We start from the raw sequence: 26,781 nt of genomic DNA on the forward strand, positions 1-26,781 counted from the left end.
ATTTTTACCAATACCATTACCATTGAAAATATCAAAAAATAAGGTCCAAGCATCTTCTACTGGGGTAGAAGAAAAAGAAAAGTAGGTGGGCTTGGATTCCCCAGCTACCTGTTTGCTCAGAGTAGTCCTCTGCAAGCAAACAGTTGCGGTATACATAATGTGAAATCCATTCGAAATTGTGGAGAACCAGTTTTGAATAATGTAAACATGGTGGTTGGCAACCAGTGGTAGGCATTTCTACCCCTCAATGATTCCTAAATGAGTCACTAGATGTCCACCATCTCCCCTCTCCCCAGGTGAAGAAAGTGAAACTGTCCAAGGACGAGTCCCTGACGATCCTTGGCTATGCAGGGACGGGACCAGAACTCTTAGCCAATGAGACCCTAATGAGTGAGGGTCAGGTAATTCGAAGCTCAACCAATCAGGTGCAGATTTACTACCGCAGTCTCCGGCAGACCGATCATGGCATGTTCAGCCTACACTATCAAGGTAAATTCAGAGGGGCGTCTTTTCTTTTTCCACAAAAATATTTTTGAGTCAATAAAATGTTCTTATAAGGGTGCTGTCCACAACAACGAGGGGAAGCACACCATAACTGGAGGTTATTATTTTAGTTTAATAATTTTTAAAAAATGAAACAAAGACATCTCATACATGAATGATCAAGGTATTCCATCCCAGTGAGCGCTTTGAGTGTGATGGTTTGTTCACATGTCAGCCTGCCTTGTTTTGTGCAATTAATCTGTAGCTCTCTCTCTTTCCTCCATGTCTCTCACTCCCTTAATCTGTCCTACATGCAACAGCCTTCCTCCTCTCCTGCTCATTCCCTCTTTCTCCTGGGGGAGGGGGTGTGACTGTAACGGACATCCACCCCGGAGGCCAGGCCCACTTCCACTGTGACCCTGGCTTCCAGGTCAGGGGCCACGAGGTAGCCACCTGCTTGAACATGACTCAACCTCATTGGAGCTCTCCTGAACCTCAGTGTGTGGGTCAGTGTCCGCTACCTTCTGACTGTAGAATCTTTGACCATGTCAATATGATTCAACAATTGTCTGGCCTGCACAGAAAATGTGTATCTGAAACGTACAATGTAGCTTTGTTGTGGCCAGTATGGGTACAGTGAGCTCATGAGAAATTGTTTGTCCACGGAAGGCCCCACATCTCACACAGTTGAGGGAAGTGTTGATGTTTTTGTGGCTGGCCCCAATGCCAGTGTCCACACACATTGTGTATAACTGATTACTCTTGATTGTTCTTCCCAAATGTCAGCTGTGTCATGTGGAGGGTGGATCCGAAATGCGACCGTGGGTAGAATCTTCTCTCCACCTCCTCCATCTGCGAGTAACCACAGCAATGGCAATAATCTGAGCTGCCATTGGCTACTGGAGGCCAGGGAGGGACACAGGCTTCACCTCCACTTTGAGAGGGTTGCGCTGGACGAGGATGATGATAAGTAAGTTAAAATGTTAATTTTAATGGGTAATCTGAGATTGCTACATCAATTTATTTACTTTTAAATTCATGATATATACCTTTTAATCATTGAAAAATATAATTTATAAATGCCTCATGAGCTTCAACTGTCTTACCCCATCAGCACCCAAAATATAACCTTGTTTTTACTTCTATGTAATTGTAAACAAACACTGTATAACGTCAAAACATGTAGAAGTCTCATGGATGGTCAGTCTATGAATTTGAGAGTGGTTACATTTCTCCAGCCCCATCCCTCAGCTATTTACCAAATCAGTTACTATGAGACTCGAAAATGAGCTGAGGTGCTTCCTGTTCCCATTGAAGCTCAAACCAAGTTTATTCACCCAACAGCTGAAAAGACAACAACAGGTTTCCTGCCAGCACAAGTATTTATACCCTACTATTAGGCGCATTCTCCTCCTTGCCCATCTAGACAGCCAATACAACTCTGTTGCTAGGCAGGAAGTTATGTGATGTGTGTAATAAAACTGTTCCTTCTCACTTCATCTGACCTGACCTGACCTTGGCCTACGTTCCTCACTAATCAACAGCTATCCAGCCTTATCAGTTACCACAACCAAGTGATTGCCTTTTCCCTCACTCAGTAACTTTCCAGACCGCTAGTTTTTATCCACCCTCCATTGACCCCACCATACACATTCCTTATACATGTACAGTGGGGCAAAAAAAAGTATTTAGTCAGCCACCAATTGTGCAAGTTCTCCAAATTAAAAAGATGAGAGAGGCCTGTAATTTCCGTCATAGGTACACTTCAACTATGACAGACAAAATTAGAAAAAAAAATCCAGAAAATTACATTGTAAGATTTTTAATGAATTTATTTGCAAAGTATGGTGGAAAATAAGTATTTGGTCAATAAAAAAAAAATATATATATTTTATTTTACTAGGCAAGTCAGTTAAGAACAAATTCTTATTTTCAATGACAGCCTAGGAACAGTGGGTTAACTGCCTGTTCAGGGGCAGAACGACAGATTTGTACCTTGTCAGCTCGGAGATTCGAACTTGCAACCTTTCGGTTACTAGTCCAACGCTCTAACCACTAGGCTACCCTGCCGCCCCAATAACACAATTTTATCTCAATACTTTGTTATATACCCTTTCTTGGCAATGACAGAGGTCAAACGTTTTCTGTAAGTCTTGACAAGGTTTTCACAGACTGATGCTGGTATTTTGGCCCATTCCTCCATGCAGATCTCCTCTAGAGCAGTGATGTTTTGGGGCTGTTGCTGGGCAACACGGACTTTCAACCCCCTCCAAAGATTTTCTATGCGGTTAAGATCTGGAGACTGGCTAGGCCACTCCAGGACATTGAAATGCTTCTTACGAAGCCACTCTTTCGTTGCCCGGGCGGTGTGTTTGGGATCATTGTCATGCTGAAAGACCCAGCCACGTTTCATCTTCAATGCCCTTGCTGATGGAAGGAGGTTTTCACTCAAAATCTCATGATACATGGCCCCATTCATTCTTTCCTTAACATGGATTAGTCGTCCTGTCCTGGTCCCTTTGTAGAAAAACAGCCCCAAAGCATGATGTTTCCACCCCCATGCTTCACAGTAGGTATGGTGTTCTTTGGATGCAACTCAGCATTCTTTGTCCTCCAAACACAACGAGTTGAGTTTTTACCAAAAAATTTAATTTTTGGTTTCATCTGACCATATGACATTCTCCCAATCTTCTTCTGGATCATCCAAATGCTCTCTAGCAAACTTCAGACGGGCCTGAACATGTACTGGCTTAAGCAGGGTGTAGCATGTGTAGCTACCATGTTGTTGTCATGTTTTGTTGCTACCATGCTGTGTTGTCATGTTGTCATTGTCATGTTTTCATGTGTTGTCCTCGGCCTCTCTTTATTTAGTGTTGTGTTGTCTCTCTTGTCGTGATGTGTGTTTTGTCCTATATTTATATATTTATTTTTAATCCCAGCCCCCATCCTGCAGGAAGCCTTTTGTCTTTTGGTAGGCTGTCATTGTAAATAATAATTTGTTATTTACTGACTTGCCTAGTTCAATAAAGGTTAAATTAAATAAATAAATATGTCAGTCACTGACAGTCACTCAATTAGCCATGTCAGCTAACAATTTTTTGATTGGTAAGTTAGTCTAGCCAGCTTTCTAAACTTGTTGAATGCTGACCAGGCATGCAGGGCACGTGCCCAGGGGCCCTGACCTACAGGGGGGCCCAATTGATTGTATTGGTAACTCTCATTCAGATATCATATTAACATGGCATAAGTCATGGAATTTTGTGGAATTGCAGGAAATTAGTTATTAAAAGTTAACATTTTCTCTCTACCCTGTGGCAAAATGTGTAGAAGTGCAAAAAACCTGCTTTAACACTGCAGAATTTCTCTAAGCCCCATGACAAAATGTGTAGAATTGCCAGAAATATACTTTTAAAAAAATCTCTCCACGGTCAAGATGGGGCCAGTAAAACGTTTTGCCCGAGAGGTGGTGGGGCCACCCAAGCAAATCTCACTTAGGGCCCCCAAAAAGCTAGGGCCCTTTCTACTGGTATAATGCATTTAGTTAAGAGAGTTAACTAGTCTAACTGCACAGATTGATTGCACAAATCAGTTGACTGATCAGTTGACTTGTAAATTATTTTCAAGAAGAGAGACACTGAAGCCCAGCTAGCCTGTTTCAAATGGAGGTCGCTAAACAAACATTTTCAACGCTGCAGGAACTGTGTTGGTGGGAGTGTTGCCGCCATGTTGTCTCTCCACAGCCGACTGGCCGGTGCCCTGCAGTGATTCCTCCCTGAAGGGGTTTCCACCTTCCCTGGAGAATAGAGATAGTAGGATGCTTTTGGATGACTTAGTGGATGTTCCTATTCTTGACCCTACTGAGCAGCCATGGAGGCACGTCACTCGCCATGAAAGTTGAAAGCAGCAGCCTTTGGCAATAGGGGCCTCCTTGGCAGTGGTAAGCCCGGACCGGATACATACTTCAAACAGCTTCACCACCCTGGATCCAAAGGTTCCGGCGCCTTCGTCCCTGGGGACTTCCACTTTGAGATCAGATGCGGCGGTACCTGCATCTTCGTCCCATTTTCTGTCTTTCTCTCTAGTGGCTTCTACCTCGGGTTCAGATCTTCAGAGCTCCCACCTTCATTGGGCCATGAGGGTATCTGGGCGAAAGAAAGTCCGGACCTCCTCAGCCATTTCACCAGCTTTCATCATCGGTAGCTCTATGGTGAGAAACATCTCGGTTTCCGGGGAAAAAACCCTGTGCTATCCCAGAGTACAGGACATTACGAGGCTCTCTCCTACCATTCTCCGACAGCTGTTGGGGGCTGATGCTGTCGTAGTCCATGTTGGATTAAATGGCATTAGGAGGGCTAGCTTGGAACTGCTGAAAATGGATTTTGAAGAACTGATTCTGGCTCTGAAAGATTCCAAAAAGCGGCCAGTTATTTCAGGCCCGAAGCCATCACTGGGACACGGCTGTGAAAGATTCAGCAGGCTACTGGTATTACACATCTGGCTAAAATACTACTGTAGATCTGTTGCATAGCTTTTATAGATAACTTTGACACCTTTTGGAAACAGAAGATGCTCTACAGGAATGACAGAGTCCATCCAAATCATCTTGGCTCCTGGACCCTGCCCACGGATTTCAAGGCTGCATTTAGACAATGACTTATCAGTAACTAAGCCCTGCTCAGATAATCCCTACCATTGTGTTGCTGAGTTATCGTAGTGCTCTTGCAAATGTGCATTGTCCCAGGGGCGTTGGCAGTCATAATATGAGTAACCTAATTTATGTCCTTCTAACTCCCTTCAATGTCTCTGTCAATCCTACAGCTATTGTATGCATTAATCATGCGCCTATGAACCTGAGGTATACTGTTAGCACTGAGGCGGATTGCCCTAGTAGGAAGTCCACTGTGTGCAGCTCAACTTGCATTATCAGCTCAAACAAAAATATCACTGTCATCTCTACCACTGATAAGCCGCCCAGTAAAGCAGTAAAACAACCAAGAATTCCAGAAAAGTGCTAAAAATAGCCCACATTAAACTGGTACATTCAGACTAGACTAGGTTTATGGGCGTTAAGGGCAAAACAACTGACAAGTACACTTCTATTCAAAAGTTTGTTGGCACTTTGAAATGTCCTTGTTTTTGAAAGAAAATCTATATTTTTGTCCATTAAAATAACATAAAATTGATCAAATTTGTGTAGATGTTAATGTTGTAGCCAGAAAAGGCAGATTTTTAATGGAATATCTACATAGGCTTACAGAGGCCCATTATCAGCAACCAACACTCCTGTGTTCCAATGGCACGTTGTGTTTGCTAATCCAAGTTTATAATTTTAAAAGGCTAATTTATCATTAGAAAACCTTTTTGTAATTATGTTAGCACAGCTGAAAACTGTTGTACTGATTAAAGAAGCAATATAACTTGCCTTCTTCAGACCAGTTGAGTATCTGGAGCATTTGTGGGTTCGATTACAGGCTCAAAATGGCCAGAAATACTTTCTTCTGAAACTCGTCAATCTATTCTTGTTCTGTGAAATGAAGACTATTCCATGCGAGAAATTGCCAAGAAACTGAAAATCTCGTATAACTTTGTGTACTACTCCCTTCACAGAACAGCGCAAGCTGTCTCTAACCAAACTGTTCAGACGCTACGTACATTTTTTTATTATGCGAATTAGCATTCCCCCAGTCTAGCCAAACACCTAGGTATTTGTAGTTGTCCACATATTCTAAGTTTGAACCGTCCAGAGTAGTGATGCTGGATGGGCAGGCGGGCAGGTGCGGGCAGCGATCGGTTGAAGAGCATGCATTTAGTTTTACTTGCATTTCAGAGCAGTTGGAGGCCATGGAAGGAGAGTTGTATGGCATTGAAGCTCGCCTGGAGATGAGTTAACACAGTGTCCAAAGAAGGGCCAGAAGTATACAGAATGGTGTCGTGTGCGTAGAGGTGGATCAGAGAATCACCAGCAGCAAGTGCGACATCATTGATGTATACAGAGAAGAGAGTCGGCCCGAGAATTGAACTCTGTGGCACCCCCATAGAGACTGCCAAAGGTTTGGACAACAGGCCCTCTGATTTGACACACTGAACTCTATCAGAGAACTATTACTTGCCTAGAGAGTTCTCAGCTATACTTTTCGTGGCTGTTTACCACCACAGACAGATGCTGGCACTAAGACCGCACTCAGTGCAAACAGGAAACCACTCACCCAGAGGCGGCGCTCCTAGTGGCCGGAGACTTTAATGCAGGGAAACTTAAATCAGTTCTACCAAATCTCTATTAACATGTTAAATGTGCAACCAGAGGGAAAACAATTCTAGATCACCTTTACTCCACACAGAGAGACACGTACAAAGCTCTCCCTCGCCCTCCATTTTGTAAATCCGACCACAACTCTATCCTACTGATTACTTTATACGAGCAAATATTCAAGCAGGAAGCACCAGTGACTCGGTCTACAAAAAAATGGTCAGATGAAGCAGATGCTAAACTACAGGACTGCTTTGCTATCACAGTCTGGAACATGTTCCGGGACTCTTCCGATGACATTGAGCTTACAAGAAATCCTGCTATGCCCTGCGACGAACCATCAAACAGGCAAAGCGTCAATACAGGGCTAAGATTGAATCATACTACACCGGCTCCGACGCTCGTCGGATGTGGCAGGGCTTGCAAACTATTACAGACTACAAAGGGAAGCACAGCCGCGAGCTGCCCAGTGACACGAGCCTACCAGACGACCTAAATCACTTCTATGCTCGCTTCGAGGCAAGCAACTATGAGGCATGCATGAGAGCATCAGCTGTTCCGGATGACTGTGTGATCACGCTCTCCGTGAGTAAGACCTTTAAACAGGTCAACATACACAAGGCTGCAGGGCCAGACGGATTACCAGGACGTGTGCTCTGGGCATGTGCTGGCAGGTGTCTTCACTGACATTTTCAACATGTCCATGATTGAGTCTGTAATACCAACATGCTTCAAGCAGACCACCATAGTCCCCGTGCCCAAGATCACAAAGGCAACCTGCCTAAATGACTACAGACCCGTAGCACTCACGTCCATAGCCATGAAGTGCTTTGAAAGGTTGGTAATGGCTCACATCCACACCACTACTATCTGTTCATCAAATATGCATAGTCACTTTAACGATACCTACATGTACATACTACCTCAATAAGCCTGACTAACAGGTGTCTGTATATAGCTTGCTACTCTTTTTTCAAATGTCTTTTTACTGTTGTTTTATTTCTTTACTTACCTACACACACATACCTTTTTTTTCGCACCATTGGTTAGAGCCTCTAAGTAAGCATCTCACTGTAAGGTCTGTTGTATTCGGCGCATATGACAAATAAACTTTGATTTGATTTGAGTTGGTGAACCAGGCGAGGCAGTCATTTTAGAACCAAGGCTGTTGAGTCTGCCGATAAGAATGGGGTGATTGACAGAGTCGAAAGCCTTGGCCAGGTCGATGAATATGGCTGCACAGTAATGTCTCTTATTGATGGCGGTTATCATATCGTTTAGGACCTTGAGCATGGCTGAGGTGCACCCATGACCAGCTCTGAAACCAGATTGCATAGCGGTGGGATTCGAAATGGTCGGTAATCTGTTTGTTAACTTGGCTTTCGAAGACCTTAGAAAGGCAGGGTAGGATAGATCTAGGTCTTTAGCCTTTTGGGTCTAGAGTGTCTCCCCCTTTGAAGAGGGGGATGATCGCGGCAGCTTTCCAATCTTTATGAATCTCAGACGATACGGAAGAGGGTTTGAACAGGCTAGTAACGGGGGTTGCAACAATTTCGGCAGATAATTTTAGAAAGAGAGGGTCCAGATTGTCTAGCCCGGCTGATCTGTAGGGGTCCAGATTTTACAGCTCTTTCAGAACATCAGCAATCTGGATTTTGGTGAAGGAGACAGGGGGAGTCTTGGGCGAGTAGCTGTGGGGGGTGCAGTGCTGTTGACCGTGGTAGGGGTAGCCAGGTGGAAAGCATGGCCACCCGTAGAAAAATGCTTATAGAAATGATTGATTACTGTAGATTTTTCGGTGGTGACAGTGTTTCCTAGCCTCAGTGCAGTGGACAGCTGGGAGGAGGTGTTCTTATTCTCCATGGACTTTACAGTGTCCCAGAACTTTTTTGAGTTTGTGCTACAGGATGCAAATTTCTGTTTGAAAAAGCTAGCCTTAGCTTTCCTAACTGCCTGTGTATTTTGGTTCCTAACTTCCCTGAAAAGTTGCTATTCAATGCTAATGCAGTACGCCACAGGATGTTTTTGTGCTGGTCATGGGCAGTCAGGTCTGGAGTGAACCAAGGTCTATAATCTGTTCCTGGTTCTACATTTTTTGAATGGGGCATGCTTATTTAAGATGGTGAGGAAGGCACTTTTAAAGAATAACCAGGCGAACGGGTCTGTAGTCATTTAGGCAGGTTGCCTTTGTGATCTTGGGCACGGGGACTATGGTGGTCTGCTTGAAGCATGTTGGTATTACAGACTCAATCATGGACATGTTGAAAATGTCAGTGAAGACACCTGCCAGCACATGCCCAGAGCACACGTCCTGGTAATCCGTCTGGCCCTGCAGCCTTGTGTATGTTGACCTGTTTAAAGGTCTTACTCACGGAGAGCGTGATCACCTTCCAGGATAACCGGGCCAGGTCGATTAGAAAGGCCTGCTCGCTGAAGTGTTTTAGGGAGCGTTTGACAGTGATGAGGGGTTGTCGTTTGACCGCAGACCATTTACGGATGCAGGCAATGGGGCAGTGATCGCTGAGATCTTGGTGGAAAACAGCAGAGGTGTATTTGGAGGACAAGTTGGTTAGGATGATATCTGTGAGGGTGCCCGTGTTTATGGATTTGGGGTTGTACCTGGTAGGTTCATTGATCATTTGTGTGAGATTGAGGGCATCAATCTTAGATTGTAGGATGGCCGGGGTGTTAAGCATGTCCCAGTTTAGGTCACCTAGCAGAACGAACTCTGAAGATAGATGGGGGCAATCAATTCACATATGGTGTCCAGGGCACAGCTGGGGGCAGAGGGTGGTCTATAGCAAGTGGCAACGGTGAGAGACTTCTGTTTCTGGAAAGGTGGATTCTTTAAAGTAGAAGCTTGAATTGTTTGGGTACAGACCTGGATAGTAAGACAGAACTCTGCAGGCTATCTCTGCAGTAGATTGCAACTCCACCCACTTTGGCAGTTCTATCTTGTCGGAAAATGTTATAGCTAGGGATGGATTTTCAGGGTTTTTGATGGTCTCCCTAAGCCAGGATTCACACACGGCAAGGACATCCGGGTTGGCAGAGTGTGCTAAAGCAGTGAATAAAACAAACTTAGGGAGGAGGCTTCTAATGTTAACATGCATGAAACCAAGGCTTTTACAGTTACAGAAGTCAACAAATGAGAGCACCTGGGGAATAGGAGTGGAGCTAGTCACTGCAGGGCCTGGATGAACCTCTACATCACCAGAGGAACAGAGGAGGAGTATGATAAGGGTATGGCAAAAGGCTATAAGAAATGGTTGTCTAGTACGTTCAGAACAGAGAGTAAAAGGAGCAGGTTTCTAGGCGCGATAGAATAGATTCAAGGCATAATGTACAGACAAAGGTATGGTAGGACGTGAATACATTGGAGGTAAACCTAGGCATTTAGTGATGATGACAGAGATATTGTCTCTAGAAACATTTAAACCAGCTGATGTCACCGCATGTGTGGGAGGTGGAACTAAAGGGTTGGCTAAGGCATATTGAGCAGGGCTAGAGGCTCTACAGTGAAATAAGACAATAATCACTAACCAGAACAGCAATGGACAAGGCATATTGACATTAGGGAGAGGCATGCGTAGCCGAGTGATCATAGGGGTCCAGTGAGTAGTTAGGCTGGCTGGAGACACAGCGATTCAGACAGCTAGCAGGCCGGGGCTAGCAAGCTAGCAGAAGGGCCTTAGAGGGACGTCGTGATGGAAGAAGTCTGTTATGGCCTCCTCATGCGGAGTCTCCTCGTGCCGTTATGTCGATAGACCAGTCGTGATGGATTAGTATGGTTCCGTGTAGCAAAGGGGTCCAGTCCAATTGTCAAAATAGGTAGAGTGGCACAATAAATTGGCCGATGGATATCTTCAGCTAACAGTCCAATATGCTCCAGACAGCTAGCGGGCTAGCAAGATGGGCTTTCAGGGGACGTCACGACGGAGGTGTCTGTTGGAGAAAAAAACAACAATGTGCTACCACAATGCTATTTCACAGTAAACAAATGAACAACTGCACGTTTATAGGGATGGACATTCAACATGTGCGAGACTTACACGAATGACTGATGATTGGCTGAGAGAAATTGATAATAAAACATTTGTGGGATCTGTTTCATTAGACTTCAGTGCAGCTTTTGACATTTTTGATCATAATCTGCTGCTGGAAAAACATATATGTTATGGCTTTACATCCACTGCTATATTGTGGATCAAGTGTTACCTGTCTAACAGAACACGGGGGTGTTCTTTAATGGAAGCCTATCCAACATAATCCAGTTAGAGTCAGGCATTCCCCAGAGCAGCTGTCTAGGACCCTTACTTTTTTCAATCTTTACTAATGGCCTGCCACTAGCTGTGCGTAAAGAATGTGTGTCTATGTATGCTGATGACCCAACACTATACACGTCAGCTATCACAGCACATGAAATCACTGGAACACTTAACAAAGAGCTACTGTCAGTTTCAGAATGGGTGGCAAGAAATAAGTTAGTCCTACATATTTAAAAAACTAAAAGTATTGTATTTGTGACACATTCACTAAACACTAAACCTGGTCCAAACATATTGATGCAACAGTAGCTAAGATGGGGAGTGGTCTGTCCATAATAAAGCGCTGCTCTGCCTTCTTAAGAACGCTATCAACAAGGCAGGTCCTACAGGCCCTAGTTCTGTCGCACCTTGACTACTGTCCAGTCATGTAGTCAGGCACCACAAAGAGGGACCTCAGAAAATTACAACTGGCCCAGAACAGGGCAGCACGCCTGGCCCTTAAATTTACACGGACAGCTAACATTAATAATAGGCATGTCAATCTCTCCTGGTTCAAAGTAAAGGAGAGATTGACCTTATCACTATTTGTATTTGTGAGAAGTATTGACATGTTGAATGCACTGAGCTGTCTGTTCAATCTACTAGCACACAGCTCCGACACCCATGCATACCCCACAAGACATGCCACCAGAGGTCTCTCACAGTCCCCAAGTCCAGAACATGGGAGGCGCACAGTACTACAAAGAGCCATGACTACATGGAACTCTATTCCACATCGCGTAACTCATGCAAGCAGTAAAATCTGATTAGAAAACAGATTAAAATACACCTTGTGGAACAGCGGGGACTGTGAAGAGACACTTGCACAGGCAGACACATGCATACACGCACGATAACATACGCACAACACACACACGTACACAGATTTTCTGTTGTAGATATGTGGTAGTAGAGTAGTGTCCTTGGCAGTGGCTAATGGGGTCCATAATAAATACAAATACAAATTAAATTATTAAACGTCTTTAAGGAATAACCTCTCTCCCTTCACTCTTCTTTTCTCCCTTCTTTCCTTCCTTTTAACTTTCTTTCCTTTCCCTCTGCCCTTCATTCTCACCTTTCTCCCCACCTTCCGCCTCTCTACTCTTCTTTCTTTCCCTTTATCCTTTCTTCTCCCTCTTTGTCAGGCTGATTGTGCGCAGCGGAAACAACTCCATGTCTCCCCTGCTCTTTGACTCAGACCTGGACGATGTGCCAGAGCGTGGCATCGTGAGCGAGGGCTCCATACTCTACCTGGAGCTCACGGCCGACTCCTCTTCCATCCCGTTACTACTAGCTCTGCGCTATGAGGGTGAGACCTTAAAATGCTCCCAACATCAGTACACACAGTTTCTCTTGTCTCTTTCTCACTCTTATTTGTAATTGACTGTGATATGACTGTGCAATACAGACACTGCTGCTTGCTTTAGTTTAGGGCTGTCCCCGAAAAAAAATTAAAAAATGGGGGTCGATTGAGAATCGTTGTGTTCTTTCGACCAATAGATGGGTCAAAATGTTTAAACTTGTTTTTCCATATATGTGTTTGTATAAAACCAATTACGTATGCACTGAGCTTGTCTGATGGTTTAAGCACACTGTTTGATTAAGTCACACAAATGACTCAAGAAAGAGCCCAATATTTACACTGTTAAAAAAATTGACAGCGAGTGTCTGTGTGACTGGCGCACGTTGTCTCGCTCTCCTCGCATGCATGTGACCAATAGGGCCTGACCTATAGCCCACCATAATCACATCAATAAATTGGTTATAACAAACTCCGAACACAGTAATGTCAACAGCAAAATGGAGGCAGAGGACGGAAAAAAGAAACACGAAATGGGCGAATGTTTACTAGTTGCTCAGGAGGGAAAGGGGAAGTCAGATCTGTAGAAGACATTTGACTTAGCTTTGGAAACTACTGAAGATCAAGAAAAAGGAGTGTATTGGAGCAAGTGTTACGTTAGTATTGTGTGCCAAACAGTTGCTGTTTTTTCGGAACAGTGTAAACAACACCAAATAAATAAATGTACCAGAGAGTCTGTTCTAACACAAAATAAATAATATAGAGCCTTTATTATAGCAGACAAAAAATAGTTGCATGCATTCTTGAATTGCGGTACAGTCATCCCCGGGGCGGAGTGGTGCCTGGGAGAAGGTCAATCCCACAGTGATACAGTGCCTTGCGAAAGTATTCGGCCCCCTTGAACTTTGCGACCTTTTGCCACATTTCAGGCTTCAAACATAAAGATATAAAACTGTATTTTTTTGTGAAGAATCAACAACAAGTGGGACACAATCATGAAGTGGAACGACATTTATTGGATATTTCAAACTTTTTTAACAAATCAAAAACTGAAAAATTGGGCGTGCAAAATTATTCAGCCCCTTTACTTTCAGTGCAGCAAACTCTCTCCAGAAGTTCAGTGAGGATCTCTGAATGATCCAATGTTGACCTAAATGATTAATGATGATAAATACAATCCACCTGTGTGTAATCAAGTCTCCGTATAAATGCACCTGCACTGTGATAGTCTCAGAGGTCCGTTAAAAGCGCAGAGAGCATCATGAAGAACAAGGAACACACCAGGCAGGTCCGAGAAACTGTCGTGAAGAAGTTTAAAGCTGGATTTGGATACAAAAAGATTTCCCAAGCTTTAAACATCCCAAGGAGCACTGTGCAAGCGATAATATTGAAATGGAAGGAGTATCAGACCACTGCAAATCTACCAAGACCTGGCCGTCCCTCTAAACTTTCAGCTCATACAAGGAGAAGACTAATCAGAGATGCAGCCAAGAGGCCCATGATCACTCTGGATGAACTGCAGAGATCTACAGCTGAGGTGGGAGACTCTGTCCATAGGACAACAATCAGTCGTATATTGCACAAATCTGGCCTTTATGGAAGAGTGGCAAGAAGAAAGCCATTTCTTAAAAATATCCATAAAAAGTATCGTTTAAAGTTTGCCACAAGCCACCTGGGAGACACACCAAACATGTGGAAGAAGGTGCTCTGGTCAGATGAAACCAAAATTGAACTTTTTGGCAACAATGCAAAACGTTATGTTTGGCGTAAAAGCAACACAGCTCATCACCCTGAACACACGATCCCTACTGTCAAACATGGTGGTGGCAGCATCATGGTTTGGGCCTGCTTTTCTTCAGCAGGGACAGGGAAGATGGTTAAAATTGATGGGAAGATGGATGGAGCCAAATACAGGACCATTCTCGAAGAAAACCTGATGGAGTCTGCAAAAGACCTGAGACTGGGACGGAGATTTGTCTTCCAACAAGACAATGATCCAAAACATAAAGCAAAATCTACAATGGAATGGTTCAAAAATAAACATATCCAGGTGTTAGAATGGCCAAGTCAAAGTCCAGACCTGAATCCAATCGAGAATCTGTGGAAAGAACTGAAAACTGCTGTTCACAAATGCTCTCCATCCAACCTCACTGAGCTCGAGCTGTTTTGCAAGGAGGAATGGGAAAAAATGTCAGTCTCTCGATGTGCAAAACTGATAGAGACCTAACCCAAGCGACTTACAGCTGTAATCGCAGGAAAAGGTGGCTCAACAAAGTATTAACTTAAGGGGGCTGAATAATTTTGCACGCCCAATTTTTCAGTTTTTGATTTGTTAAAAAAGTTTGAAATATCCAATAAATGTCGTTCCACTTCATGATTGTGTCCCACTTGTTGTTGATTCTTCACAAAAAAAATACAGTTATATATCTTTATGTTTGAAGCCTGAAATGTGGCAAAAGGTCGCAAAGTTCAAGGGGGCCGAATACTTTCGCAAGGCACTGTATGGTCAGTGCGGCAGCAGCGAAGTGGCCTGGGCCTTACTGAACACCTCCCAGGGTCCTGGTACTCCGCGGGAATGGTGGAGAGGTCCGGGGCAACTTCCGCGCTCCCAGGAAGACGTCCCGGGGCAGGCTGCGCTGACTTCAGGCCATGAGCTTGGCAGAACGGGCTCCAGCCCATGATGGCACCGGCAGACCAGTCAATGAAGGGATTGTGTTGCTGGAGCCAGGAGAATCCAAATACCCTGGGAACCTGAGGAGACTTAATGAGCAGGAACTGGATCATTTCGCTGTGGTTCCCTGACCCACCTAGGTTGATGGGGGTGGTATTGTGGGTGACCCGGCCTATAGAGTGCCCGTCCAGTGCTCTAACGTCCATGGGAATGGATAATGGCTGAGTGGGAATATCCAACTCGGAAGCCAGGGTAGCGTCCATAAAGCTCTCAACGGAGTCAATGAGTACCCAGAGAGATTTTGACTGGTTCCCCCACAGCAATATGGAATGAAGGGAGGTGCAAGTAAGGGGAGAGGAAAAGTTATCCGTATGGCCCGCCAAAGTACTCACTCCTACCGGTGAGCCTGGTCTTTTAGTGGACAGGTGGAGACGAAATTACCAGTAGTCCCGCAATACAGGCAGCTCTTAGTGTGAAGCCTGTATAGCTGTTCAGCTGGAGACAGCCTAGCTCTGCCTAGTTGCATGGGCTCAGGAAGAGGTAAATCGTCAGTCTTTGGAGGCCCTTGGGGGAACACAGGTAGCCTCGGGTCCTCTCGACAACGGAGCCATCTGGGACTTCCGGGATACCTTGGAGGCGAGGTGGAATCCATGGACGGGCGGGCAAAATCTCCTCTCCTTCCGTTGTTCCTGTAGTCGCCCATCAATCTGAATGGTCAAGGCGATGAGCGAGTCGATATCCGTCAGTAGCTCTTTTACTTCCTCCGATATGCTGTGCAGGAACATGTCGGGCAGTGCGACCAGGTTCCAGGCAACCAGGTTCCTCAGCTGCCAACGTGTGTAATTCCATTGTGTAGTCTGCCACACTGCGGGGAGCCTTGCCAAAGTTGGAGTAACTTCCGGGAAGCCTCTTTCCCAGACAATGCAGCATCGAAAACGTTATTTTCCTTTGCCACAAACTCCTTCAGACTGAAGCAAATGTTGTTCCCATACTGCCGTAGCTCAGGCCAGAGCCCTCCCGGACATCAGCGTGATGAGGTACGCTATCTTATTTATAATACAGGGGCAGGCAAAGGACAGGTCAAAGGCAGGCAGGGGTCAGTAGTCCAGAGAAGGTACAAAGGGTCCAGAACGGCAGGCAGTCTCAGGGTCAGGGCAGACAGGCGTCAATAATCCAGTGAGGTGGGGCAAGGTATAGAATAGCAGGCAGGCTCAGGGTCAGGGCAGGCAGAAACATCAAAACCAGGAACGACTAGGAAACAGGAGCAAGAAACAGACAGGAGCCGGGGAACAAACGCTGGTAGGTTTCACAAACCAAACGAACTGGCAAAAAAACGAGTTGCAAAGAAAAATCCATATCACAGACTGGCCAATAGAAATAAAAGATTGGCAAAAAAAACACAGACACTGGACAGAGAAACTCTAGAAGGCCAGCATCCCGGAGTCGCCTCTTCACTGTTGACGTTGAGACTGGTGTTTTGCGGGTACTATTTAATGAAGCTGCCAGTTGAGGACTTGTGAGATGTCTGTTTCTCAAACTAGACACTAATGTACTTGTCCTCTTGCTCAGTTGTGCACCGGGGCCTCCCACTCCACTTTCTATTCTGCTTAGAGCCAGTTTGCACTGCTCTGTGAAGGGGGTAGTACACAGCATTGTACGAGATCTTCAGTTTCTTGGCAATTTCTCGCATGGAATTGCCTTAATTTCTTAGAACAAGAATAGACTGAGTTTCAGAAGAAAGTATTTGTTTCTAACATTTTGAGCATGTAATCGAACCCACAAATGCTCCAGATACTCAACTAGTCTAAAGAAGGCCAGTTTAATTGCTTCTTTAATCAGTACTACAGTTTTCAGTTGTGCTAACATAATTGCAAAGGGGTTTTCTAATGATAAATTAGCCTTTTTAAAATGATAAACTTGGATTAGCTAACACAACGTGCCATTGGAACACAGGAGTGATGGTTGCTGATAATGGGCCTCTGTAAGCCTATGTAGATATTCCATAAAAAAGCAGCCGTTTCTGGCTACAATTGTCATTTACAACATTAACAATGTCTACACTGTATTTCTGATCAATTTGATGTTATTTTAATGGACAAAAAATGTGCTTTTCCTTCAAAAACAAGGACAATTCCAAGTGACCCCAAACTTTTGAGCGGTAGTGTAACCATTTACAATTTCAGTATCACATGTCTTAGAGTGATGGACTGTGCCATTCCTGTGGCCTCCGCAATGGATTAGTCCACTGAGACAGGCGTGAATCAGGCGTGAATCATGTGCACCATGAAAAAAATAATAACATTGTGACTGCTCAACTAAAGAAATCTCGGTCGACCAACAGCCTGTCAACCAAACAATCGACCGGTTGACTAAATGGGGTCAACCCTACTTTAATTAATCTTATATTATGCATTATCCTACTTCTCTCCTCATATTCACACGTGCACACTGTTTTATCTCTCTCGCTCTCTCTCAGCCTTTGACGGGGAACACTGTTATGAGCCCTACTTGCCCCATGGGAATTTCAGCGGCAGTGACATCACCTTTCCGTTGGGCACCACAGTCACCTTCTCCTGCTCCCCGGGCTTTGTCATGGAGCAGGGCTCTGGTGTCATTGAGTGTGTGGACCAAAGCGATCCACACTGGAATGAGAGCGAGCCTGTGTGTAAAGGTAATACCATTGAATACTACCATTACATTATGATAATTTGTGTATAAAGCCCCTTTCATTCACTAAACTAACAACTAAAGACAATAATACAAGTAATGTTACAATAACTTTTTTCTTGTGCTACTACCTCACACCCTCTCTTCCCACCCCCTTTCAGCTTTGTGTGGGGGAGAGTTGACCGATCCCTCCAGTACTGTTCTGTCCCCCGATTGGCCACAGAGCTACTCCAAGGGGCAAGACTGTGTGTGGCAGATCCATGGCAATGAGGAGAAGCGCATCGAACTGGACATCCAGATGTGAGTTTGGCCTCACCAACACCCAACAGACATAATTCTGGTCTTTGAAGCTGTGGTTGAAGCATTTGGGAGAGGGAATTGTTCTCCTTTAATTTTCCCATGCCTCTTTTGCTTCTGAAACCTCACTGCATAACATGAGCGCTCCCTTTGCATAGTTTTTTTCCCCACCACACAAGAGGTCCATATGATGGAGGTAGAACTCAAAATAAGCATGTTTATTTAGAAACGTGCATGTTTTGTAAGGAATATACTTGAGGGTTAAAATGTAGGTCGAACAATGTGAGCCTTGCATTTCGCTGCTTCATTGATGGCTACTTCCGTGGCTGGTGTAGCGACGTCTTTTTGATTATAATGGGTGCATTTCAACTGTGACAGACATAAAAAAAAACTGATGTGATGCTTCCAGTGAAGTTTTTATTGTAAGGATTAGAAATGACAATGTTTGTGAGAAGCTACGTTTTATTATGACATTTTATGATTCCATTTGAAGTGACATTGTGATTTAAAGGGAAAGTTGTTTTCCTCTCCATGTATTTTGTCACTCTTAAAGTTTGAATATCCGCCACAACGATGTTCTCACCATATTCGATGGTCACGACCTCATGTCCCATGTGATTGGCCAGTACCTGGGGTCACGAGAACGTTTCCAGGTCGTGTCAGGTGGTTCTGAGGTCACTATTCAGTTCCAGAGTGACCCTGACGACTCCTCATTTATTCTCAGCCAGGGGTTCCTTATTCACTACCGTGGTACGTACACATACAGAACTTTTACATACAGAGCATTACATAAACATAAACGACATGATATGCAAAACATTGATTGCCCATACATGACATCACACAAATACAAAATCTACATTTTCCTGGCATATATTCAGTGAAGCAAAATGTTAATAACTTTGTAGATATAATATGAACAGACAATACGATTACGTATTCTACCTCAATTGTGTGTTCTACACTATATATTTAAATCTGAATGTTCTGTAACATTATATCCTCCTGAACAAGCACCTGGTTTATCCTACATCTGATGACATCTTCTTTTTCATCCAGAGGTAGAGCCTAATGACACCTGCCCTGCCCTCCCTCAAATCGAATTTGGCTGGATTAGCTCCTCCCACACCTCTCCCGTGAGGGGAAGTGTGTTGACCTATCAGTGCCAACCGGGGTATGACATCAGTGGCTCTGACATCATCACTTGTCAATGGGATCTTTCCTGGAGCAACAGCCCACCCACCTGCATCAAAGGTGAGCTAAAGTGCGTTCCTGCCCGACTACATTGCTGACGCATGCCAGATCATATATTATAGCAATCTGGTGCCCAACAGCACAGTCAATGTGGCATGCATTCATTGGTTGATGCAATATAACAGCTGAGTAGGGGAACACAACCCTATACTTCAAAGAACACTTCGGATGTGTTTGAGAGCCTCGATTTGACTCTGTTGCACATCACCGACTCAGCATACTAGCTGATTTACAAATCACTTTACATCTTAGAGGTTGAGTAAGACCTAGATTCAATCAGATCGAGCATTAACTGGCGATAGCCAAAACCCGCATAGCTGATGTTATGGTGGTGTCGGAGGTGGAACTGCATTGGAGCGTTCAAATCAGTGAGCAGCTGCTCTTGATCATTGTCACAAAGCCTCACCCATCTCACATGTTAGAAGTTCAGAACGAGAAAGTGTAGGCTATATAGAAATAATGACGCTCAAATAAAAAATAATTGAAATAATGAGGATTTCTCTCAGCCTAATCAAGGTGTAGATTACATCTCATATTCCAGTGTTCGACCTTGTAAGCAAGGCTACATGGGATTTATCTTAATGCGACTCTGAGCAGCCAATGGCAATGTCCGCTTTAGGTAGAATACCAGAAGCCGTTTGTAGATTTGACAGCTCTAACGCAGTTCCACCTCCGACACCGCCAAAACAACCACTATGCAGATGTTGGCTAAATTGAATAGAGCCTTTGAAGATTGCAGAATTAGGTTGCTGTTAAACATTATGATTGGTTTCATCCTTCCAATTAAAAGTCTCAATTTGACATATCACTTTACAAATGCGTTTTGGGAGAAATGTACATTTTATCAGAATTTGACCGAAGTCATGTTGGAAAAGTGACGTCGAGAGAATAACACACGAGTGAATACACAGCAGGAGTGAAGCCACTGTCCACCCCAGACGGTAAAAGACCCACAAATTGGCACTGATTAAAACCAACTGATCATCTGAGCATATCCTCTGATTTCTTTATTCTGTATCAGCAAAAAATTGGTTTATCACTTATACAGTGTGCAGGCTTTTAACATAGCCCTTTATACACCCCTGCTGGTTTACCCCTACTAGCTAACCACTAGCAGCATTGAAGCACATAACTTATTAGCAATTCAGCACATCAACGTTTCTCATGCTTTTACACAAAATCAATAAACTTTTACCATAATAGTAGACATTGAACATAAGTGTTCTGTTTACTGTAGTTGTTATAGCATAACTTACTTACTGGCATACAGGCCTACTTCAATATACAGTATATCATTCATTCATTTGTGCATGTCATCACACAGCATACAAGTCATCCATGTCTTTAAATACAGTCAAGCATTTTAGTTGTAAAACGAGTTAACAAAGGGAGCCTTGAATAATTAAACAACGAAAAAATCGCAACATGTCGGCTAAAGCGATTGAATTCACTAATGCATTTGGCTGTTTTTAAAATTGTCTGTACTAGAGACTTTAAAACCTTTTTATGTAGATATTTTGCTTAATTTATTAATATTATGGTGTTTCTATTCCAAGAAAAGTGGAAATGCATTTTACAGTAGCCTCAGGGTTTCCTTAAGAGAAAAATGGCGCTGTGCCATGTGACCGGTCGGCAGTAGACCTAGGCTACTAAGTGACTGCGAGTGAAGAGCAAAATAATCTTAACATTTCCACACCCTAATTGTAGGCTAACCAATACCCAAACGGAGTATATGAAAATAAAAATCTGATTGATTTATCAAGACCAGTCCTCATGCTTGTCTCAAAGCAGCGTGAAACGGAAATAGTTGCTTCAAATCCTATTATAACAATTGGATGACTTTGGGTGTTTCAGTAAGCAACGATTTCTTGCCTTCATTAGCCTACTTAATTCCATTATTTATGTAATTCAGTGATATTCATTCTCATAGTAATTTGTTATGGATCCATCCAGATGTGGTTTAGAAAACAGTGCATTTGGTGGGCTATGCAAAGAGATGGGAGAAATGACATGCCTCGCAAACATCCATTAATATATTTAGTCCATTAGGAAAATATGACGCTGTACAACGTGACCGGTCAGGAGTAGGCCTAGGACACTAAGTGACTGCGAGTGAAGAGCAAATTAATCCTAGCATTTCTACTCCGTAATTGTAGGCTAACCAATACCCAAAGATGTTGATGACCAAATACTGTAAATGCGTCTATGTGCGTGTTACATGGTCCAGTTACAACTTCTTCTGACAAAGTAGAGAAAAACTGTGTATTTTTTTGTGTGTGTGCGCGAGACAGAGGAAGAGCAATTCTTACAGTATAGTTTTAAATTCAATCACTCTCTTCTTTTTCATCCTCATCATTCAGTTAATTCAAATTCAATTGAAATATATTTTGTCACTCCCATGGCAAAGTTTAAAAACAGCCAGATTTGTGAAATTGATTTATCCAACATTTTGTGGTTGCATGAGATTTGGTGATCACAGAATCAGTAGGATATTAAATAAACACTCGGCAACAGAAGCAGGAACAGCATAGGGCTGAGTGACTCAGTCATTGCTGGCTTTCGTTCAAAATAAGTTATATTATAATGCAGGGTTAAAGACACATTTTTTCACATTCTTTGATATTGAGTTAGAAACTTTAGAGTACTTAATCATTGAATACATCGCAAGTTATCAATTTTTTTCGCCATTAGGCTACTACACTTTACAATAGGACTCAACTCTTCACTGACCGTGGGATCTATCGGTAGTCTAAACTGTGGCACAAATTGGGGGATTTTTCACACCTCGTTGATTTCCTCTATTGCTTCTAGAGGCCTACTGTCCACCTGGTATGTGTGGTTCCAAAGGATAAAGCGTCCCCTTCAGGTGGATGTGTGGTTTCAGAGTGAAGCCAGCTGCGAGCCTGTGACCAGGCACGGTGGATGACATCCTTTTTCTGCACAGCAATTTGAAGAAATACAGTGATGAATGGACTATTTTTTAAAGTTATTGTTTTACTATATTTATTTGTTGTCTAATATTAGAAGGCTCTTTAAAGCAATTTGAGTTGCCAATGTGTCGCATTGAATATATATCTGTTCTTAATTCAAGGCGTGGTTTCTTTTTAGCCAAATGTTGAATAGACATGCAGACAAATTAATTAATGCAGGGAGTAAAAGAGGAATAATAGGCTACTGTCTGTAGTCATAAAAACAATTAGGCTAAATAAATTGATATTATTTTGGGGGGTTAACGGATTGGCTCTCAGAACTCATTAAGAGGTGGCTTCTATCGTCAATATAATCATTAATTGAGACATGTAAACACAAATGGTGAAGTTTGGGGCCATGTGGCAGAGAGTGACGTCGGCGCTGGAGATGGGGGTGTGAGCAGGTGGATCTGGGCAGGTGTGATGTAGGTGTCATTTGTATGTGTAAATAAAGCCAGTTTGTTATTCTGAATTATTTATTTATGTTTTTAGAGGAAAATAAACCAAAGCCCCCTGAGACTAAAGACAAACAATGGCTATCATGATATCCTGCAAGTTGTATCCGCCAATAAAGATCAGGTAGTTCAGCAAAAATAAAGACATACCTAGAAATAAATAATGACATTAATCTGATTCGTATTTCACCATTCATTTCTGCAAAACATACAGTGTTGGAGTTGCTGTAGCTTGCTTGCTAACTATCTAGCTAGCTTATTCCATCAGCAAACACCATGCTAAATCCGAATGGGCCAGCTTGTTTTGCATGGCTAGTTGCACTTAGATAGCTGTCTATCTTAGTTTTTAATAATCTACTAGTAACATAACATGACAAAACATTTTAGGGCACTTTAGTACCTACTTACCCGATTCACCTCCATCACAGAAGTCGTCCGCCGTCGTGCAGTAACACCGGTGGTGTCATTGGACTTGGAGCCGGCAGAATTTAACTGTGTGGGCAGAGAACTGTTTTTTACTAGCCCGAGCTTCATGGTGAATCCACTATTCAACTGTTGGTAGCCATCGTAATCCTTTGGGGCAGAGTGGGACTGAACCATTCTGAACCATTCTATCCGAAGAGGTCCGACTTTTTTCCAAATAAACCAAACTGTTTCATTTTTTTGTATTTTATTTTGTATTTTTTAATTATGACCCTTTTTTCTCCTCAATTTTGTGGTATCCAATTGGTAGTTACAGTCTTGTCTCATCGCTACAACTCCCGTACGGACTCCGGAGAGGCGAAGGTCGAGAAACGTGCATCCTTCGAAACACAACCCAACCAAGCTGCACTGCTTCTGCACACAATGCCCACTTAACCCAGAAGCCAGCCGCACCAATGTGTCGGAGGAAACACCATACACCTGGCGACAGTGTCAATGTGCACTGCACCCGGCCCGCCACAGGAGTTGCGAGTGCTCGATGGGACAAGGACATCCCTGCCGCCAAACCCTAACTCAACTATGTTGGGACCATGGGTCTCCTAGTCGTGGCTAGCTGCAACAGAGCCTGGACTCTAACCCAGAATCTCTAGTGGCACATGGCGATGCAGTGCCTTAGACCACTACGCCACTTGGGAGGCTCCGAAGTGTATAAATATTATACTTCTTAAAAACGTTTTAATCCATTTTCGTTGTTAGATATGTGGAAATATACAGTGCATTCGGAAAGTATTCAGACCTCTTCACTTTTTCCATATTTTGTTACGTTACAGCCTTATTCTAAAATATATATTTTTAAAATCCTCATCAATCTACACACAATATCAAATCAATCAAATCAAATTTATTTATATAGCCCTTCGTACATCAGCTGATATCTCAAAGTGCTGTACAGAAACCCAGCCTAAAACCCCAAACAGCAAGCAATGCAGGTGTAGAAGCACGGTGGCTAGGAAAAACTCCCTAGAAAGGCCAATACCTAGGAAGAAACCTAGAGAGGAACCAGGCTATGTGGGGTGGCCAGTCCTCTTCTGGCTGTGCCGGGTGGAGATTATAACAGAACATGGTCAAGATGTTCAATGTTCATAAATGACCAGCATGGTCGAATAATAATAAGGCAGAACAGTTGAAACTAGAGCAGCAGCACAGTCAGGTGGAAGTTGAAACTGGAGCAGCAGCATGGCCAGGTAGACTGGGGACAGCAAGGAGTCATCATGTCAGGTAGTCCTGGGGCATGGTCCTAGGGCTCAGGTCCTCCGAGAGAGAGAGAGAAAGAAAGAGAGAAGGAAAGAATTAGAGAACGCACACTTAGATTCACACAGGACACCGAATAGGACAGGAGAAGTACTCCAGATATAACAAACTGACCCCAGCCCCCCGACACATAAACTACTGCAGCATAAATACTGGAGGCTGAGACAGGAGGGGTCAGGAGACACTGTGGCCCCATCCGAGGACACCCCCGGACAGGGCCAAACAGGAAGGATATAACCCACAATACCCCATAATGACAAAGCGAAACCATTTTTCTGGAGATTTCTTTTGCAAATGTATTACAAATGAAAACAGAAATACCTTATTTACATAAGCATTCAGAACCTTTGTCATGAGAATCGAAATTGAGCTCAGGTGCATCCTGTTTCCATTGATCATCCTTGAGATGTTTCGACAAATTGATTGGAGTCCACCTGTGGTATCAGATATGAATGTAAGACCGAGATGCAGACCACTTCGGATAACGAATAGTTTAGGTACAGGACGGCAGGCAGGGGCAGGGGCAGGCAGAGGGGTCAGGCAGGCGGAAGGCGGGAAGGTCAAGGGTCGAAACCAGGAGGGCGAGAAAAAAGGAGATTGGGGGAAAAGCAGGAGCTTTGAACAAACAAGACGAACTGGCACAGACAGACAGAAAACACAGGTATAAATACACAGGGGATAATGGGGAAGATGGGCGACACCTGGAGTGGGGTGGAGACAATCACAAAGACACGTGAAACAGACCAGGGTGTGATGTGTGGTAAATTCTATTAATTGGACATGATTTGGAAAGGCACACACCTGTCTATATAAGGTCCCACAATTGACAGTGCATTTCAGAGCAAAAATCAAGCCATGAGGTCGGAGAAATTGTCTGCACAGATCTGGGAAAGGGTACCAAAAAATTTCTGCAGCATTGAAGGTCAACAATAACACAGTGGTCTCCATCATTCTTAAATGGAAGAGGTTTGGAACCACCAAGACTCTTCCTAGAGTTGCCACCCGGCCAAACTGAGCAATCGGGAAGAAAAGCCTTGGTCAGGGAGGTGATCAAGAACACAATGGTCACACTGACAGAGCTCCAGAATTCCTCTCTGGAGATGGGAGAACCTTCCAGGAAAGGACAACCATCTCTGAAAAACTCCACCAGTCAGGCCTTCATGGTAGAGTGGCCAGATGGAAGTCACTGTTCACTAAAATGCACATGACAGCCTGCTTGGAGTTTGCCAAAAGGCACATAAAGGACAATCAGACCATGAGAAATAAGATTCTCTGGTCTGATGAAACAAATATTTAACTGTTTTGCCTGATAGCCAAGGACAACAACCCTAAGCACAGAGCCAAGACAAAGCAGGAGTGGCTTCGGGACAAGTCTCTTATTGTCCATGAGTGAACAAGACAGAGTCCGGACTTGAATCTGAACGAACATCTCTGGAGAGCCCTGAAAAGAGCTGTGCAATGACGCTCCCCATCCAACCAGACAGAGGTTGAGAGGATCTGCAGAGAAGAATGGGATAAACTCCAAGTGCAGGTGTGCCAAGCTTATAGCGTCATACCCAAGAAGACTCGAGGCTGTAATCGCTGCCAAAGGTGCTTCAACAAAGTACTGGCTAAAGGGTCTTAATACGTATGTAAATGTACTATTTCGTTTTTAATACATTTGCAAAAGTTCCTAAAACCTGTTTTTGCTTTGTCATTATGAGGTATTTTGTCTAGATTGATGAGCGGAAAAAAACATTTAATCCATTTTAGAATAAGGCTGTAACGTATTTTTTTTTTGAAAAGGTCAAGGGGTACTTTCTGAATGCACTGTATTGTGCAACCTTCCCTTTAAAGGTAATTATTTATTGTACCAACAACATCTGCAAATCCCAATAAAACTATCATGTTTCGAAGTTTACTGTCCTTGCTTTGTCCAACAACACTATTTTGAATCTAGCAAATACGTTTTGTGGTTCAGAGTGCACTATTTATTTAGTTCCATAGTGCAAATATTTGCTAGCAAGTTTCTCACACTGGATTTATTTTTTATTTCACCTTTATTTAACCAGGTAGGCTAGTTGAGAACAAGTTCTCATTTACAACTGCAGCCTGGCCAAGATAAAGCAAAGCAGTGCGACACAAACAACAACACAGAGTTACACATGGAATAAACAAACATACAGTCAATAACACAATAGAAAAGTCTATATAGAGTGTTTGCAAATGAGGTAAGATAAGGGAGGTAAGGCAATAAATAGGTCAAAGTGGCGAAATAATTACAATTTAGAAATGAAACACTGGAGTGATAGATGTGCAGAAGATAAATGTGCAAGTAGAGATACTGGGGTGAAAAGTAGCAAAAAAATATGATGAGGTAGTTGGATGGGCTATTTACAGATGGGCTATGTACGGTGC

At 43.4% G+C, this 26,781-nt stretch overlaps 1 protein-coding gene across 2 annotated transcripts in view; it reads left to right on the top strand.

Annotated features, from left to right (window-relative positions):
* sez6l2 (seizure related 6 homolog (mouse)-like 2) overlaps positions 1–26,781 on the top strand; it is a 60,206-nt gene that overhangs the window by 23,047 nt on the left and 10,378 nt on the right. For both annotated transcript variants that reach the window (XM_031827026.1, XM_020484339.2), the window contains exons 6-13: positions 297–489; positions 804–989; positions 1,270–1,453; positions 12,183–12,346; positions 17,485–17,679; positions 17,837–17,975; positions 18,526–18,722; positions 19,032–19,226. In XM_031827026.1, the coding sequence (XP_031682886.1) occupies positions 297–489; positions 804–989; positions 1,270–1,453; positions 12,183–12,346; positions 17,485–17,679; positions 17,837–17,975; positions 18,526–18,722; positions 19,032–19,226 (1,453 nt within the window). The remainder of the gene's footprint in view (positions 1–296; positions 490–803; positions 990–1,269; positions 1,454–12,182; positions 12,347–17,484; positions 17,680–17,836; positions 17,976–18,525; positions 18,723–19,031; positions 19,227–26,781) is intronic.

The sequence above is a fragment of the Oncorhynchus kisutch genome, linkage group LG6, assembly GCF_002021735.2.
Source record: "Oncorhynchus kisutch isolate 150728-3 linkage group LG6, Okis_V2, whole genome shotgun sequence".
In the NCBI taxonomy this organism is placed as follows: Eukaryota; Metazoa; Chordata; class Actinopteri; order Salmoniformes; family Salmonidae; genus Oncorhynchus; species Oncorhynchus kisutch.